The sequence below is a fragment of the Hippocampus bargibanti genome, linkage group LG06 (assembly GCF_051943395.1).
Source record: "Hippocampus bargibanti isolate YZ-2025 linkage group LG06, ASM5194339v1, whole genome shotgun sequence".
Taxonomy (NCBI): Eukaryota; Metazoa; Chordata; class Actinopteri; order Syngnathiformes; family Syngnathidae; genus Hippocampus; species Hippocampus bargibanti.
In genome coordinates, this window is record NC_142739.1 from 3,165,560 (window position 1) to 3,185,198 (window position 19,639).

Here is a 19,639-nt window from a genome sequence, read left to right on the forward strand (position 1 = left end):
GAGCTGAAGGCTGTGCAGGTTCAGCCAAGGAGAAGGATCACAGCTCAACCAAATTTTCCATTTTACTCATTTCCTCTGCTTTTTGAATTATGTCACTACAATATTAACATTATTTACAGTTTCTAAATCCATAGTCAATTAGGATGAATATATATATATATATATAGTAAAGTCTCATTATATCGATATCGGTTATATCGATAGTGCCGCTTATTACGATACTATTTCTATGAACGCAAGGAGAAAATTACATGCGCGCAGGGTCGGATATATCGATAGTCCCGGTTATATCGATATTTTTCGGACTCCCGAGAATATCGATATAACGAGACTTTACTGTATATATATGTATATATATATATATATATATATATATATATATATATATATATATATATATATATATATATATATATATATATGTGTGACGGTAATTGTCTTCATCTCCACGATGCTGCCGTCTTAATGAAGACGAGACGCGTCAATGTGTCTTTTTATTTCTTTTATTTCTGCAACACAGTATGGCAGAAGTGATGGGTGAAGTCGCATGGGTTTCGTCTTGTGATTAACTGCGCAATAGAAAAGCACTATGAAGCACATGTGCTCCAAAGTTCCACTCGACAAAACGTGAAGTAAATAATGACACAAAAAGTAATCTGGACTCGAAATGAATAAGGAACTAATTAGATAACACTAGACAGGACAAAAGGGGAAACAAAATAAGATATTGTCATGAAAATGCACGTTAATCGAGACCAACAGAAAATTGCGACTCACCCTGAAACTCCTCGAGATTGTTCTAGAAACTATGGGCGGGACATGGTGCCACACTGTGCGCCGTTGCGTCACTTCCTTCATAATTTAATAATCTAAGTGCACAACTCTGTTACATATATATATATATATATATATATATATATATATATATATATACACAATGTTTCTGTGATTTTTTTCTCCATGTTGTGGAATCGTTTCCAATCAGTGACAGTGATTATTTGGGTGGAATCGTTGTGTGTGTGTGTGTGTGTGTGTGTGTGTGTGTGTGTGTGTGTGTGTGTGTGTGTGTGTGTGTGTGTGTTTATTTATTTGTTTGTTTATTTGTTTCCAGGTAGCTGAATTCAGTGGGTGTTTGCACTGAAGTTTCCAAACTGAATTACTGTAGCATATTTTCAGCATATCTGTAAAATGTAGTAGTCCCAAAAGTGCCTTGCCAGAATGTAACTCCATGTCACTGCAAATGGATCTGCAGGTTGGTCCTGGCGTATACAAAGGCCCTTTAATAAAGCAGATTAAGTGAGATGGTCCTCCCTATCTCCCTTGTGAAACAAGATCCACTGTAACCTTTCGTTTTAATCTGCAATAAGAACATGGAACCAAACACATCACACACTGACCCTCTGGGATGAAACAACTGAAATCACAGATCCTCTGTGCGACTGACTACTGCTTATCCTCTCCAGGGACCCTCACAGTGCTCCATTCGACTGTTTTCTTGACAGGAGTGATTCTGCAGGGTTTTTTTAGCCACTATGTCTGAAGCATTTTGATTGAAAAGTAGGAAGGAAATGACATTATTGTCAATCATGATTCTGGTACACAACCTTAGCCAAAAAAAATTGTAGTTTGCAGCATAGGCAAAGCTAAGGACAAACTCACTGTCCTCTGGAATTCAACTTCTGGCTGTGAAGAGAGATTGAAGAGGCACTGGAGGCGACATAAATGAGTGGAGCTTTGTTTTCTAGTCCTGCAGTCAGCCATGTATCATGTTTTTGTCACCTTTAGTGGGGCCCTGGACACTGTACAGCCATTTCTATGTGGTTTTCATCGAATTATAACGTGTAGTTAGAAGATATGATTCTGAGTAAAAATTTGATTGGGCTGATTGCTGAGCACTAACTCATGATTGTACAACACATCAAGTTGCCCCTCTATCATGCTCAATGTAAAAAAGGTGGAAGGGTGTTTTTTTTGTTGTTGTCGTGGTTATGACTTCTGCAGAAAATTATAAAAATGTTTATGTACAACGACATGAAATTATCCCTGGACAATATATCTTTTAGAAAGGAAGAGTGTCATGCAGCTTTTTCCACATGAGCTGAGAGGGTCTTGGTGAGCAAAAAGAGTTTATATAAGACTGAAAGACTACAGCCAAGGTGAACAGACAAAGAGACGGGAGAGTTGTCGCATTGTCTTCCGAAAGGAAAAGGGAAGAGATGACTTTGTGGTGGAACCAAAAACTACAGGAAATCACAGTCAAGAGCGAAGAAGTGACACACAGAGCAATCACAGGAGGAGACATAGTTTATTTAACATATTTAACATAGCGACAGGCCTGGAGGTGTTCAGTCCTGATTTTGCAGATTTCTTGAGCACAGTGACAATAGTGGAGTTTTTAAAGCAGAAGGGGGCTTCTCGGTTCTGTTCAAGATCTGCATGAAGACTGGGGCAAGTTTATCAGCACCCACTTTTACGGAGGAAATGGACATTTCATCCGGCCTGGAGGCCTTATTCATTCATTGTCGCTTGAAGAGCCGTCTCGTTGTGAATCAGCAAAAGGTGGATGGAGGTGGAGTCAGGGATCTTGAGGTTGTTGTTTGTAAGGGTGACTGGAGCTGGATTGTGAAAGTATACTATTTTTCAAATCTGCAGTCGAACATATTCAAGTCGTTAGCTGGTCTCTGTTCTCAATTTCGGCGGGGTGGTCTCCTGGAGTTTGTGATTGTTTGCAAGAATTTCCACATTGACGCAGTGAACCTTTTTTAAGTTTTTTTCTTTTCTGTCGAGCATTTTGTGGTGATGTTAATTTCCTCTGTCGGCTGCTTGCAGGCCCATGTGTACAGTGTCGTATCCACGCTTCGAAGGTGTTGTTATGGCAACACGCCCACACACACACCCGCCCACCAGGGGGTCTTCGGCTGCTGCAGGGACCCATTGTCAAACTTGTTTTTCTTTTGTATTTATTCGTCCCGCCTTTCTTTTTCACTATATTGGTCATCGTCTTTAATCAACATTTTGTCAAACGCTCAGAATGACATCTTTTCAATTATTGTGCCAATTCATAAACCGATTGCACGTAACAGTCCCTGTTAGCCACACATCCTCACAAAAACTAATGTAGAATCCTACATTCGTAGGAGGCATTACAAGATGCCAGATGAGATTTGAAGGACACTCCAGTCAGTGCTGTCCAAACAGTATTTTAGTACCAGCTTTGCGTCTTTCTCCCCCTCTCGACTGCCTTCATTGCAGGTTTTGTACATTTATGCTTTACGTCTATGTAAGCTCTCAGTCGTACAGGAGTGGTCCATCGATGAAAAGGTTTCTTCAGCCGTCATCTGTACTTCTTTTCCGTACCGCTTATTCCTCATTAGGGTCGCGGGGGGTGCTGGAGCCTATCTCACCCTGAATTGGTTTCCAGCCAATCGCAGAGCACGCAAAGACGTACAACAGTCACTCTCACGCTCACACCTAGGGACAATTTGGAGTTGTCAATCTGCCTGCCATGCATGTTTTTGGAGTGTGGGAGGAAACCGAAGGACCCGGAGAAAACCCACGCGGGTCCGGGGAGAACATGCAAACTCCAACGAACCGGCGACCTCTGCACTGTGAAGCCGTTGTGCTAACCACTCAACTACCGGGCCGCCCATATATATATATATATATATATATATATATATATATATATATATATATATATATATATATACAAATTCTCAAAAAAGACTATCAACATCGCAGGGATAATACGAGTGGGCCTAAATTGGCAGTACATATGCACCTAAGAACTAGCAACCACTCATTTGACAACAATGAGGTTAAAATGTTAGCGAAAGAACATAGATACAGTGATTAAACAGACAAATCTAAAACTAGGCACATTGTTATCAGCCTTCCAACGTTGTATACCAGTGATCCAGAATGTTGCCTTCGTTGGTGCAATAATATTTATTTATTTATTTATTTATTTATTGCATGTTTGTTTATTTGTCTGCTTTGTTTTTTTAATAATGAAGATGTTTTGGCTGCTTAAGTCACCTGAAACAAATGCATGTATGGGTCAATCATGTGACATCTGGAGCTCTCATAACATAACAATATTGGGATCATTAAAAAAGAAATCTGCCAAAAAACAATGAATTTGAAGTTAGATTTAATATTATTTATGTTCATATCACATTGTTGAACAGTGTGGAATCAATTGAAACACTTAAAATGTTGAAACTATTCATCCGTCCATTTTCAACACTGCTCATCATGAACAGGATCGTTGGGAATGCTGAAGACTAGACCAGCTGACTTCAGGCGGAAGGCAGAGACCCTGAATTGCTCACAAATCAGGGTACACATCGAGGCAACAAACCATACACACCAACATCCACTCCATCACTGTGTGGGAAATTATCCCATGATGCCTACATTCAAGTCAGGAGAGTTTACCACTACACAAGGGGTCGGGTAGCTTTCATACACCACTGTATAATATTATAGTGCATCACACAGAAGGAAAGGAAGCCTCTTGAATGGCTGCCTTTCCAGCAGCGCATATCCCTGTTTTTTTTAATCTTATCAGTGACATGCGGTGAGGTTCATGGCTGGTGAGGCACTGACGTCATCAGTCAGATTTACAAACATATGAACTCGACAGAGTAGCTTATTCACCATTTGATTGGCAACAGTTAACGTGCTTTGTTTAAAATGTCATGGCAGCATTCTTTATGTAAACTGTAGCATAGAAAAAAAGAATTAAAAAAAACTTTATTATCGTGTTACCTTTACTTATAAATGAAGTCCATGCGCCGCTCTTTCTGAAGAAAGGCATCTATACCTTCTTTGTAGAAGCCTTCCTTATCTTTCTTCAGTTTTAAAAGTCTCTCTATTTCTTTCAATTTAGATATGTAATCCTCCATTCTGAAAATAAGGCCAAGCAACACGAAAAAATGACTGTATGGTTGCACTTAACTTGCTAAGTGTTTACTGTAGCTTGCTTGCTGTCACTAATTCTATTATTCTGCAGCCGAGGAGGCGCAAGAAGAATCTCTGTAATTGTTCGGTCAATTTACGTTACCACGTTTTCCCACCGAAAGGGATCCCAGAGAAACCACACTGATACAACTCAACTCACTCTCGTTATTTATTGTTGATTGAATTTTGAATACATTGGTTCTTTTTTGTTTGGTAGACGAGCAGTGAAGAAACACAGAATGTAAATGCAACTCATTCACAATCATTTCTATCACTACTTTGACATTATTTAGGTTTTAATCAACAGAAAGGTAGAACGTGGAAATGCAACTCACCGGCGGTGTGTCTCCCTCGGCTAACAAGAGCCACCTGGTTCAGACAGCATTTATCTCCACAGCCACACTCACTCACTCACGAGCCGATCGGATTAACCCTTTCCAGTCTGCTTGTAAAGCCAAGTTTAACATGTGATTGCCTATTTACACAACAGTAATCACCAGCGCCCCCTGTCATGAGGCAGGAGAACTGTGTGCCTCACCTATGCACACAGTTTTGATAACAATAAAATAAACACTGTAGTACAGTGTTTATAATGTAAAGTGACTCTACATTATATACACCAACTAAACTGTAGAAATTTAGTTCATATACTAAGTGTTTGAACACTTCAATAGCAACATGCAGAGGGACAGCAATGCGGTCTCACTGCAGAGCAAGCCAGCACAGTGAGCATAGTCATTGCGCAATCCATGGTGAGGCTCAGCCGGCTGCTGCCTCACTATGCACGACTCTACTTAGTATTTGAACGGTAAATGGGAAAATTCAGCGATTTTGAAAAAAAATCCAAAAATAGTGACGTTAAATGGAAAATAACTTTAAAGTACAAATCACTAAATAAATATAGCTGTTTAATTTATTTTTTCATTTGATATTTCCATGATGACAGGTGAGGCACGGCCTCACCTGCCTCCCCTGACTGCACGTCACTGAATCTTATCCTATCTTACAGTAACTAAAATCACAATGGAGGAGTGCAGTAGTGGCATCCAGTCAATCTCCAAGAGAAAGTATAAGCATACTATTAAATTTCTTGTGGCATCATTCTTTTATGTCCCAAATTGTGCGCAGGGTAATTCACTCGCATACAAATGCAGACCAGTCATCAAATAAACTGGGGTTTTGACAAGGAACACATCCCTGTAGAGAACATTGAATATCCTGTTCATACAGTAATAATGAGTGACATAATTACATGCAAATATTTCAATGGGCTTCAACATGGGATGTACTGCAGTTATTTTAATGTGTTTTATGTTACATATGATGTATCTGTTTTTGATGACTTGCAATTTACCATTCAGGAGGCTGCTACTTCATGAAATTGAGGGACGGTCCAATTCGGAGCGAGGATCTGGCCACACATGCGAAAAACATTGACTAAGTTGCATACATACATACATACATACATACATACATACATACATACATACATACATACATACATACATACATACATACAGTAAAGTCTTGTTATATCGATATCGGATATATCGATAGTCCCGGTTATATCGATACTATTTCTATGCACGCACGGAGAAAATTACATGCAAACAGGTTCGGATATATCGATAGTCCCGGTTATATCGATATTTTTTCGGACTCCCTTGAATATCGATATAACGAGACTTTACTGTACATACATACATACATACATCATGTTATGCATGCATAACATGAAACAGTCTGTGAGGAGAAAAGTGGTGGCAATGTTCAATGAGTAAAATGCAACGCGCGCCTTGTTTTTCTTTTTGTTTTCTTCCAGACCTGCAAACACGAGCAATACGTGAGAGTCATTCTGCACTGTTAACCGTTACCTGCCCACCGAGATGGGAATGAATTGACTTTGTCTTTATGGTGGTCTGGGACTGAGCCATACTGGATTTTTATTCTGTGGGAAAGTTGAATGGGACAAGAGTGAAAATTCACTCCTGGGTCACTCTCTACTTAGCATTGTTGTGAGTCATGGGCCTAAGTGCAGGCATATCCTGCGCCGACCCTGGAGGCCGGATGTCCTACCTATTTTCCATCTTTACCAGCTGCAACACACCTGATTAAAATGATCAACTCATCAGCCAGCAATGCAGCAGCATTCAAACTTTCCTGATGATTTGAATCAGGTGTGTTGCTCCTGGGAGAGCTGGAAAACAGGCAGGATAGTGGCCCTTGAGGATCGACTTTGGATACCACAGCTTTGATTTATTGAAATAGTCCATTTTTTGGCCTCTTAGGATTTCTATTCCACACAGACAGGTTCCGAGTAGACCCGAGGATTAAACATGATACCTTATTTCAGTGTCTAAAAAAAGAACATAGACGATGATGTGACTGCCCTGGCGGGGAGAGTAACAGCAGCTTCTGTATGGTACTGGAGTTAAGTAAATGGGATAATCAGGCTTTAGAGATCTGAGTGGCCGTTATTGATGCAGAGTTTCATGCTGCCAAATAGCACTGACAGAGCTGGTTCATGACCTTTACACCTACTGTGTCTGTCCGTCCGTCAGTCCATCCATCCGTCTGTCTGTCAGTCACAGTACGGTTTTGTGTTGAGTCACAAAACAGCCGATAGGAGGCGATATAGCAACATTTGTGTGTTCGGTGATTCGGTTCAACCGCTTGTGATCAGCAGTTGTGTGTGCTTCCATTCCAAACAGAGGACTCCGGTTCTTTGTACTGATGGTTAATTCTTTAATGTGATTTCACACCACCTTAACCACCACCGTAGAACTACAAACAAGTATAAAAATATAACTCTTATTTACACAAACATTTGGACTTCACATCAATGAAATAAAACATATGCAATAAAATCGTACAAACCACTTTGCCGCTTTCTGTCCAAAATAGAAGTTTTGCGTACAGTACAGCGATAAAGCATGTCCATTCTCACCGTCTTCTCAGTAAAACGAAACTTAAAGGACAACCGACGCCCCAGACAAGTTGTGTCCATAATTTGTAAAATCACTTCAAATGACTTCTAATGAGCATATTTTACAAAGATTCCACCGCATATAACTATATTTTACGCTTTAAGACTGTGACGAACGCTCGAGTGCTAGGAGGCAGACCTCGAGCGACGGACTTTTGGTGTTAGGGAAGGACCCGAAATACACGGCGTGACAGGCTTGGGTGGATAAAGAGTCTTTACTGGAAACAGCATCAAATAATAACAAACAGGGATGAGTGAAGGAAGATAACTGAATGATAGCAGACCTGGCAACACGGACGTGGAAATGGCAATGACCAAGAATACTCCGACAGAAAACGGTAGTGAGCGGCAGACAGATATAGGCAGAAGGCACAATCAGTGAATGACAATCAGCTGTGGGAACCCAGGTGAATGATGATTGGAGGGGCCGTCTCCCAAGAATGTCGGAGGAGGTGACAGGAGGGGCGGGGCGCGCCCCGGATGGCAGCGAGATGTGACAGTGCCCCCCCCTCAAGGGACGCCTCTTGGCGGCCCCCCAGGTTTGGATGGGTGAGCCGCATGGAAGGCCCGGGTGAGGGATGGGTCGAGGATCCAGGCCCGTGGGACCCATTGACGTTCCTCAGGTCCATAGCCCTCCCAGTCGACCAGGTACTGCACTCCTCTGCCCCTGCGCCTGGAGTCCAGTATCTCCCGCACGGTGTAGACTGGTCCGTCGTCCAATATCCGGGGGGGAGGTGGGGGGGCGGGCGTGGGGGCTAAGGGGCTGGTCTCCACTGGCTTGAGGAGGGAAACATGAAACACGGGGTGGATCCGCATGGTGGGTGGTAGCCGGAGCCTCACCGAGACCGGGCTGAGGATGGCCTCGATGGGGAAGGGACCCGTGAAGCGTGGGCCCAGCTTGGCCGAGGACCCTGCCAGCCGAAGGTCCTTCGTAGATAGCCAGACCTCCTGCCCGACCTGGTAGCTGGGTGCTTGCCGTCGGTGGCGGTCTGCCACCCGCCGGTTCCGGGATGCGGTGCGTGACAGGGCGTCCCTGGTCTCCTTCCAGACTCTGTGGGCCCGTCTGAGGTGATGGTCGATAGACGGGACCTCCACCTGGCCTTCCTGTGTGGGAAATAAGGGCGGCTGATAGCCACAGGCGGACATGAATGGGGACCGACCTGTGGCTGCGGAGACCAGGGAGTTGTGGGCGTACTCCACCCAGGGTAGGTGCAGGGCCCACGACGCCGGGTTGTGGAGGCACACGCACCGGAGGGCCGCCTCCAGGTCCTGGTTCTTCCTCTCCGTCTGTCCGTTGGTCTGGGGGTGGTACCCAGACGACAGGCTCGCCGATGCCCCTAGGGACCGACAGAAACGCTTCCATACCTTGGACACGAACTGCGGTCCCCGATCCGACACGATGTTAGTCGGAATCCCGTGGAGACGGACGACGTGGTTAACCAGGAGTTGAGCCGTCTCGGTGGCAGACGGCAACCTGGTTAACGGAACGAAGTGGGCCGACTTGGAGAATCGGTCCACTATGGTGAGGACGACCGTCTTGCCACGGGAGGGGGGGAGGCCTGTCACGAAGTCGACGGAGATGTGGGACCAGGGTCTGGACGGAACCGGTAGGGGCTGGAGGAGTCCGGCCGGGGGCTGGTGGGAGGCCTTTCCACGGGCGCAGGTCGGGCAGGCCTTCACGAAGAGGGTGATGTCCCTCCTAAACCCCGGCCACCAGAACCGTTGGGCGATGAGTTGGATCGTCCTGTTGACCCCCGGGTGGCAAGCTATCTTAGATGTGTGCCCCCAGATGAGCACCTCGGTGCGTAGGGGGGGGGGGACGAACAGGCGATCCTTGGGACAGCCCCTGGGGATGGTGGTGGTTCCCTGGACTTGTTGGACCTTTCTCTCAACCTCCCACCTCAGGGCGCCCAGGATGCGCTGGGCCGGCAGGATGTTGGTGGTAGTCTCCTCCCTTTCTGCCGGCTCATGGATACGGGATAGGGCGTCGGGCTTGGTGTTCTGTGACCCTGGGCAGTAGGTGAGAGAAAAGTCAAAACGGGTGAGGAAGAGTGACCATCGGGCCTGCCGTGAGTTAAGTCTCTTGGCCGACCGGATGGCCGCCAGGTTCTTGTGATCCGTGTAGACGGTGAAGGGGTGTTTAGCTCCCTCAAGCCAGTGTCTCCATTCCTGCAGGGCCAGGACGACCGCCAGCAGTTCCCGATTGCCGACGTCGTAATTGGCTTCGGCGGGGCTGAGCCGGCGGGAGAAGAAGGCGCAGGGGCGTAGCTTCTGGTCGGTGGGAGAGCGCTGGGAAAGGACGGCCCCTACTCCGGACTCGGATGCGTCAACCTCGACCGTGAACGGAAGATCCGGGTCGGGATGACGCAGAACGGGGGGGTTGGTGAAGGCACGACGGAGGCGGTTGAAAGCCCCCTCAGCATCGGGAGTCCACCTGAAAGGGAGCTTGGTGGACGTGAGGTTAGTGAGGGGGAGTGCCTTCTGACTATACCCGCGAATGAAGCGGCGGTAGAAGTTGGCAAACCCCAAAAACCGCTGAAGCTGCTTGCGCGTCTTTGGGATCGGCCATTCCACCACCGCCTTGGTTTTGGCGGGGTCGGCCCTGAGCTGCCCCTGCTCCACCACAAACCCCAGGAACGACAGAGAGCGGACATGGAAGTCACACTTCTCTGCCTTCACATAGAGCCGGTTTTGCAGGAGCCGCGCCAGGACCCGTCGGACGTGTTGCCGGTGTTCTTCTGCAGAGCGAGAAAAAATAAGAATGTCATCGAGGTACACAAAAACAAAAACATTGAGGAAGTCCCTGAGCACATCATTAATTAAATTCTGGAATACGGCGGGCGCGTTCGTGAGCCCGAACGGCATCACCAGGTATTCAAAGTGCCCTAAAGGCGTCTTGAAGGCTGTTTTCCATTCATCCCCCTCACGGATTCGGACCAAATGGTAGGCGCTGCGAAGATCTAATTTGGAAAAAATGGTGGCGGACTGAAGGGGCGCAAAGGCCGAATCCATGAGGGGGAGAGGGTATTTGTTGCGGATGGTGATGTCGTTCAGGCCCCGGTAGTCAACGCATGGGCGCAGGGATCCGTCCTTCTTGTCGATAAAGAAAAACCCTGCGCCCAGCGGGGAACGCGACGGCCGAATGAGTCCTGCCGCTAGAGAGGAGTCTATGTAAGTGCTCAGGGCTTCCCGTTCCGGTTGAGAAATATGGTAAAGTCTGGAGTCCGGTAATGGAGCCCCTGGCTGCAAGTCTATAGCACAGTCATACGGTCGGTGTGGCGGCAGGGATTGGGCGTTGTCTTTGCTGAACACCTCCCGCAGGTCGTGGTAGCAATGTGGCACGCCTTTGAGGCAGATGGCCTCGGGCGGGCCACCGCGGGAGGGGTTACGCCCTGCCGTAGCCGACCGCAGGCAGTTAGCGTAGCAGTAGGGGCTCCAGCCCTGAATGGTGGGACCCTCCCAAGAAATGGATGGGTCATGGGCCTTGAGCCAGGGGAGACCCAAGACCAATGGCGCGTTCCGGGAGGGCATAACAAGAAATTGACGGTGCTCCACATGGTTGCCTGCCACTCGGAGCTTAAGTGGGGCTGTGAGGTGGGTGACCCGGGCTAATAATCGGCCATCCAGGTCGACGATCTCCTTAGGGGGAAGGAGATCTAAAAGTCGGCAGCCCAGCAGGTCGGCCAGGTGAGGGTCGATAATGCACCCGTCGGCCCCCGAGTCCACTAGTGCCCGCACTCTTTGGGAGCTGGAGGGGCCAAATAGTTCACTCTCCAGCTCCAACCGTGTGACTCGTGTCGTGGACTTAGCCCCCAACGGATTCCGTTTCGGCGGGGACTTACATTGGCCTTGGGTCCTAGGCTGGGGGCCTCGGGTGCGACGAGCCCTCGGGTTGGAGCGGTCGTCTCCCCCCCCTATCACCATCGGTTCCCAGAGTCCCTCCTGGGGCTGCGCGCGGTCGCTGCCGGGTGTGGTCGACCGGGGTCGGCTTCGGGGTACCTCGGGCCGTCGGTCGCTCAGCTCCTTTCGCCGCTCTCGAAGACGCTGATCCAAGCCGATGACGATCCCGACGAGGTCGTCGAAGGTGGTGCCGGCGTCGCGGGTAGCCAACTCATCCTTTAGGTCGGAATTCAAGCCGCGACGAAACACCCCCCTCAACGCTCGGTCGCCGTAGCCGCTGCCAGCGGCCTGGATCCGGAAAGCGACGGAGTATTCTGCGGCCGAACGGGCCCCTTGGACGCAGTCGAGGATTCTCCCTTCCGCCTCGACCTCCGTCACTGGATGGTGAAACACCCGGCGAATCTCGGCTACGAAGTCCGGATACGAGGCGCACAGCTCCGGTCGGGACTCTCGTACCGCCAGCACCCATGATTCGGCTTCACCCGCGAGCAGGCTGGTGATGAAGGCTACCTTAGCCTTATCGCTAACGTAGGCGTCAGGATGTTGTTCAAACACGAGCGCACACTGCATTAGGAATTGAGCGCAGCGCTCGGTTTCGCCTGCGTAGCGAGAGGGTTGGGGTAGCGGGGGCGTGCGCCTGCCCACGGGCGGGGGGGGAGGAACAGAGAGGGTGGCGATGCTCTTTTCCATCTCGTTGAGGCGTTGAGCCAGCGAGGTAGTGGCGTGGCGCATTTCCTCAATCGCCTGGGCCAGCTGGCTCGAACGCTCCGCCTCTTGTACAAGGGCGGTAAAATACCTGTCAACGCCGGCGGGGTCCATGGGTGGTCGGAGTATTGTGTGACGAACGCTCGAGTGCTAGGAGGCAGACCTCGAGCGACGGACTTTTGGTGTTAGGGAAGGACCCGAAATACACGGCGTGACAGGCTTGGGTGGATAAAGAGTCTTTACTGGAAACAGCATCAAATAATAACAAACAGGGATGAGTGAAGGAAGATAACTGAATGATAGCAGACCTGGCAACACGGACGTGGAAATGGCAATGACCAAGAATACTCCGACAGAAAACGGTAGTGAGCGGCAGACAGATATAGGCAGAAGGCACAATCAGTGAATGACAATCAGCTGTGGGAACCCAGGTGAATGATGATTGGAGGGGCCGTCTCCCAAGAATGTCGGAGGAGGTGACAGGAGGGGCGGGGCGCGCCCCGGATGGCAGCGAGATGTGACAAAGACTCGCGCTCAATATTCCGGAAGTCTTGTTTTTGAGTTGGTGACGAGTCCTAACGTCACTTCACGGAAGGAACACCCCTGACCGAGAAAGGACATACTGTCGCAGTCCTTTCATCACCTCAATGCATTTTGCTGTACTTTGTTTGGTCTGAAAACTTTGTGTTGGTCCGTGTCGATGGCGAAATTAGAAGGAAAACACATAAATAACGCGATGGTGAATAGTTGTGTGTTACACCGAATAACTATTTGATAGTCGCTGACAAAAATGCCAAGGAGGAAAAATCAGCCCCTTTCCACGGAGCTTTGTCGCCATCGTGTGGGTGCTACATTTCTCTCCAGATGCCTCAAAATGACACGAAATAAATTCTTTAATCGATTGCAAACATGTATGCTTTCCTCTTCAGAACTATTTGAATCATATTCATATCTGGATGAGTAACAAGAAAGCATTTTCTCCGAATCTGAAGCCATTGTTTTGATTCTCAAGCAAGGCAAGATGTCTTGGCGTGACACCACGAACAAGGGGGTGGGACCTTCTGAAACTGGCCACTTCCGGTTTCAAATTGAAGGAGTTTTTAGACACTTAAAGTCATTTTTATTGGTGCTTTGCATTTGACTAAAAATATCCTGCGTGTTTTGGGTATTTTAGATGCTATAAAACTTTTTTTCTGATGTCAGCTAGGAAACAAAAAAAAGTGATGTCGGTTGTCCTTTAAATAACGAAGCGCGGAAAGTAAAACCTGTAACGGACATGACAACAACCCAACGTAACGTCAATAAAAATAGAGCACCGCCATCTGCTGATCAATTTTGGGATAACAGTCAAAAACAAATGTATCGGCAGCATTTACAGCAGTTATGTATTTTTACTTCGTTTCCCCTCACCCACACATTTTCCTGCATTTTGGTTGAATACAATTAAAGCACAACTTAGTGTTTTCAGGGCAAGTGGAGAAGAAGTGATCATTTTGTACAGAAATGCATAAATTGTGAGATGTGAATTCTGGCACCTGACCACTTGTGCGTCTCCGTGTTTGCGATGCGCTGCAGAGTTGCTGGGGCGGGCATTCTGGCTTTTCTACAGGGATCCAGGTTGTGGAGTGGGGACGTAACAGTTAACCTCCCCGCCAGTGGAATAATATATGGCATTCAATAGACTCGAGGCAAGTTGGACCTCGTACGCGCACGTGTTGTTTTTAAGAGCAACATTTCTTGGAAGCGGGAGGAGATTAAAAATGAATAGAGACGCCCAAAAGTTTCTTCTTGCGACGGGTTGATTGTCAGCGGGAGCACTGTGCCAAAGTGTGAATCGAGTACCAGTTTTTTCATGCAAATTCATCAGATCATAGGCGTGCCTTTGAGCAATGGAGCCGGAAAAGCCGCCACCTCCTGGATCATGCAGCACCTTCAAAGACTGCGATGTGCACGTCTCGGATACATTCATAGCAGCGCTGTGAAGCACAAAGTTATTACAGGCTCCACTTTCCACGCGTCTGTCTTCTCGACTGGCTGTTCTTCCTCTTCGGTGCAACCAGCAAGTCTGCAGCTGTGCCTTTGGGGATTTCGAAACTCACTTGTTGCTTTCAGTCGCCACGATCTCCTTTTTAATGTATTTTTTATGGTCTCACCATCAACTTGAACTTCTTATAAAATTATTATTCCCGTTATTGTTACTGACATGTGTAGATTCGATTTACATCACGTAGAAGTGACTCCACGAAACGGAACCCGTGCATAATTACGCATTCGCTCCAATTTTGACACTTATTCCTGACTTGAATAACTCGGGACTTTTTCAGCCTCAGCATGTCAGAGAGCGATAGTTGCTCTACCGGCAGTCGGCTTTCTGAAACCGAAAGCGGCAGCGTCAGTGTGCTGAGCTGGGAGCAAGTGCAGCGTTTGGACGCCATTCTGACGGAGACCATCCCCATCCACGGACGGGGCAACTTCCCCACGCTAGAGATGCAACCCCGACAGATTGTGAAAGTGGTGCGCAGCAGGATGGAGGAGAAACAAATCCACGTCCGGGACGTTCGCTTAAACGGCTCTGCAGCCAGCCACATACTGCACGAAGATAGCGGATTGGGCTTCAAGGATCTCGATCTCATATTTTGTGCAGATATGAAAGGAGAAAGGGACTTTCAGATTGTGAAGGACATTGTTCTGGACTGTCTCCTGGACTTTTTACCCGACTGTGTGAATAAAGAGAGGATTACCCCTCTAACATTAAAGGTAAATCGACACAAACAATTAATTTGGTTTTGGTGTGGTGGCATTTAATTGCATTTGTGACAATTTGGGTTAACGGTCATCGTGCTCACACTTAATGTGCAATTCGATTAGTTTGGTAATAGTAAAGGAAGACCAAGAGGATTGAGTTAAACCAATTTGGACGGGAACCTGAACTCAGCCAGCTACAGGAGATCTCATATCGCAGCTAGCATAATCTTTTGGTTCTGCAGAGCCAAACCTAACTTATCTTTCAAAAGATGTTGACAATATTTGTGATTATATCTTTCTGACGAATGTTGTACCTCTTGCAGGAAGCCTACGTGCAGAAAATGGTGAAGGTGTGTAACGACTCGGACCGCTGGAGCCTCATTTCTCTCTCCAACAATCGGGGCAAGAATGTGGAGTTGAAGTTCGTGGACTCTCTTCGCCGACAGTTTGAGTTCAGCGTGGACTCTTTCCAGATCAAGCTGGACTCCCTGCTGCTCTTCTATGAGTGCTCCCAGAACGCTATGTCCGCAACTTTTCACCCTACCATTATGGGCGAGAGTGTGTATGGTGACTTCGACGAGGCCCTGGATCACCTACGTCACAAGATCATCTGCACCCGCAACCCGGAGGAGATCCGAGGCGGCGGTCTGCTGAAATACTGTCACCTGCTGGTGAGGGGCTTCCAGGCCGCGTCCGAGTCTGAGATGAAGTCCCTGCAGCGTTACATGTGCTCCCGCTTCTTCATTGACTTCCCAGACATCGGGGAGCAGCGGCGCAAGTTGGAGTCCTACCTTCAAAACCACTTTGTGGGCCTGGAGGACCGCAAGTACGACTACCTAATGACGCTACACGGCGTGGTGAACGAGAGCACGGTGTGCCTCATGGGACACGAGAGGCGACAAACCTTAGGGCTCATCGCCATGCTGGCAGTGCGTGTTCTGGCCGAGCAGAACGTCATTCCCAACGTGGCCAATGTCACATGTTACTACCAACCTGCCCCTTATGTGGCAGACGCTAACTTCAGTAACTACTACATAGCACAGGTACAGCCGGTGTTTGCCTGCCAGCAGCCTGCCTACTCCACCTGGCTGCCCTGTAACTGAGCCACCCGGGAGTGGAGAAGGAGGGGATACGTGGGGGGTTGCTTTGTTCGAACAGAAGCACTCTTGCCTCCACAGCAAAGGGAGTCCTTTTTTAAAAATGTTTTGCATCAAAGCTCATGTTTTGTTCATACCTTGAGTATGAATGATAGATAACAAAATCACTCACGTATCTTGAAATTGCAACCCTGTCTTTTTAATATATTAAAAGTTGGACTTAGGCAAATGCAATCACCAAACCTGTCACTCAATCAAGAAGTGAACAACAAAATCAACATCAGTGCACATTGACGTGACAGCAACTCTAGCTCGGGACCTCGGGGTGGACAAGACCCAACTCACCAACCCTAGCCCGATCACACCAACTCACAGATGGGGGCAGGGGAGAATCTCCAGGGCAGTTTTAATAGAATATGTGATATTGTGGATGATATCAGCTAACGCAGGGAAGCTGCTCTTTGGATGACTTAGGTTATTCAACCAGCATCTCTTTTTCATTTGGGTATAAACATGGTTTTTACAGACCAAAGATTCTTGTTTGTTTCTTACATTAAAACACCGTTGTTGTCCCTAAGGGGAGTTAAGTAAAACTTTGTCTGTATGTAAATGTGAATGTTTGTGTTGAAGTGCCTATCGCCTTTCAGTGGGCAGAAAAAAAAGAAAAATATATACTGTGCAACTTGACTTTTTTCACGCAGCATACGAGAATAGTGCCAGGAAGGCTTATGGATGTGTGACAATGACAAGTAAAATTTGCAAGTAAAGAGCAGGAGTGGTATTTTGCAGGAAAGTAGCAGCAAACTGTTGCACAACAATTATGTTTTCAGTGTAAGTATATTATTTGACCACATTGTCATGTATTCTGCTTCTCATTTGTATTGCCACTTGACAAGGGTCCTATTTTCATCAGAAAACCTTAATTAAGTGTCATCTGTATGTTTTATGGGAAAATTGATGTTCTTTTATCACCTGGGAAAAAGTACAAGTGCAGTCAAAGTTCACACAGTTCAGAGGTCAATAGCCACTTTGATAGCATATGCTAATATGCACATAAGCCATTCTATATGTTCAGGGTGTGGACTAATTCCTTCCCGATATGATATTATTGTTGGATTTAAGAGAAAGTGGATACGTTTCCTTCATCCGCATGGATAAATGGATTTAGTTTCATCTTGGTTCCAGGGTTCGCAAAACTGACATACTGTCGGTAGAGTTTTGTGCCATTCTTAACCTTAGACAAACCAACTGCAATGGCAACAGACTCCTTGGTGGTGCTAAAAAGTAACGGAAAGAGAGCACAGGCTGCGTTCAGAGTCAGACAGAGCGACCGCTTGAAGAATATTTGCCGTGACACCTCAGATGATGAGACACTATTTGCTGTAGCACCCGGACAGGGAATTCCGCAGCTGCTGCTCAAGCACTCCAGCTGGGTCTGCCTCTCTAAATGCTCTGTTGAGGGCTCCCAAAAAATGTGCTGCCAAATACTTTGGCGATCCACTGTGGTAGCATGTACGTTGATTAAAGCCATTTGTTTGAGTATCGAAAATGGATGTGTAACAATAGATTGTATTTCGTTTTCGATAGCAGCAAAAAAGGCAGACATTTAAAAAAAATGAGGGAGAAGGAGCCGTAGCAGGAAGGAACCGGTCAGGAGAGATGGGTGCAGCTGGTGATGGGGTGTATCTCAAGGGCTACTGTGCTTCATTGCGTGAACTGGATGACAATTTAATTGCATGTTGCTTCTTCTTGCATTTTTTTTTTCTATGGGGGTACCAAAAACTGCACAATTTTTACTTTCAGATGTATTTTTTAAAGAAATGAAGAAAAAAAAACAACTCAGAAAAAGGAACTCACAACAGATTCACCAGATGTTTTAGTTGAAAAGTGTTACACTTGTGGTGCTATGGCTTATTTAATGTTGTGAATGCTTCATTCTTCTGCATTATAAAACAACTTTGTAGATATATGAATACAAGGAATACAAGCTCCACCATTGAAAATTTACTTCTGTTGCAGCCTGTTAAAAAATAAAAGACAATGATTACCTTTCAATCGCAGAATCCAGCCAGCCTGCCATAATGTTATTTGTCATCCTGCCAGACACAATTTGACATTTCTTTCTTCTTGTCAGTGATTGTCTTTGATGGCAAAACTTTGGATTGTGCAGGCAAGGCATTGTATCACGTTTTTTTTTTAACTTGTTGCCAGCTGATTTGCTTGCTAGCTCCGGTCTGCCTGTCGAGTAGTGATTGTGCCTATGAGGTAGAGATTGTGGATTACTGCAATGTCCTGTACGCGTTGGCTGTAACATGTTTATCATGATGCTGTCTTTTGCAGAACATAGATGGGAAACGAAGCAAAATATATTTTTTTGGTATATTTTCTGAGTTTATAAATCTGTGATTGGATTTATGTGGATATAATATGTTATGTTATGTGTCCAATGGGTCCAAATTAAACAATATTTTTATCAATAAAATGTATGCAAATCAGACGAATGCCTCGCGGACAGACCTTTCCCCTTGAAGCTAAACGTCAAACCATGATTGTTTTCATTGCTCGTACTCCAAAGTATCAACCTCAATTCCCCAAATAACATAGAGAGGAAGATTGCATGTCATCAATCCTATGGCAAAGCCGAATAGGAGTTAAAAAAGTACAATTTCATTCAAAGCAAGTCAGCATGAAGATGAATTACCAGAAGTCTTCAAGTGTCTCAAAGGGGTCCTTGTAAGCAGACCACCACAATTCATCTTGTGCAACTGCACTCGGTGGCTGACCCTATTGCATAGATGTGGAATTTCTTTAGGAATTTACCAAACAAATCTATGGGATATTGTACCATCAATCTTAAAGAGCTGGACAGGCCTGTACCAAAGAGCCATTCTTCTTTTACATCCCAATTGGAGTCTGAATGTACATCTATACCGACATGCAGATGGATCATCAAATACTATCTGTCAATTATTTGGATCCTGTGAATAATCTATTAATTCCCGCCATTATAGAATGAGGATGGACATGAGCCCACTATCAGGTTAAACATTTTTGGGGAATCAGAATGTCAGATTACTTCACAAATTACTGTTTTTTATTTAGACAGATTTTCCATCTGTATGCACGTTCAGCTGGGTTGCAAAATAACCTTACAGAAAGACGATGAAGTCAGAAAAATAAAAGCGGAAAAAAGTGAATGAATACAAGAGAACATATTTGAAGTTTATTTAGATTTAGTTAA

The 19,639-nt window shown here is 46.2% G+C and overlaps 1 protein-coding gene across 1 annotated transcript; it reads left to right on the forward strand.

The window, feature by feature from the left end:
* The first annotated feature begins 14,256 nt into the window (after positions 1-14,256).
* Positions 14,257-18,236, forward strand: tent5aa (terminal nucleotidyltransferase 5Aa). The gene is made up of 2 exons (XM_088999420.1): positions 14,257-15,313; positions 15,625-18,236. Exons 1-2 carry the CDS (start codon positions 14,888-14,890, stop codon positions 16,402-16,404), a joined length of 1,206 nt encoding a protein of 401 aa, XP_088855546.1. The 5' UTR covers positions 14,257-14,887; the 3' UTR covers positions 16,405-18,236.
* Positions 18,237-19,639: the final 1,403 nt, after the last annotated feature.

Coding starts and splice junctions, on each gene's coding strand:
- tent5aa (XM_088999420.1), top strand. CDS start 14,888: ATGTCAGAGAGCGATAGTTGCTCTACCGGCAGTCGGCTTTCTGAAACC. Junction 15,314..15,624: donor TTACCCCTCTAACATTAAAG/GTAAATCGACAC, acceptor TACCTCTTGCAG/GAAGCCTACGTGCAGAAAAT.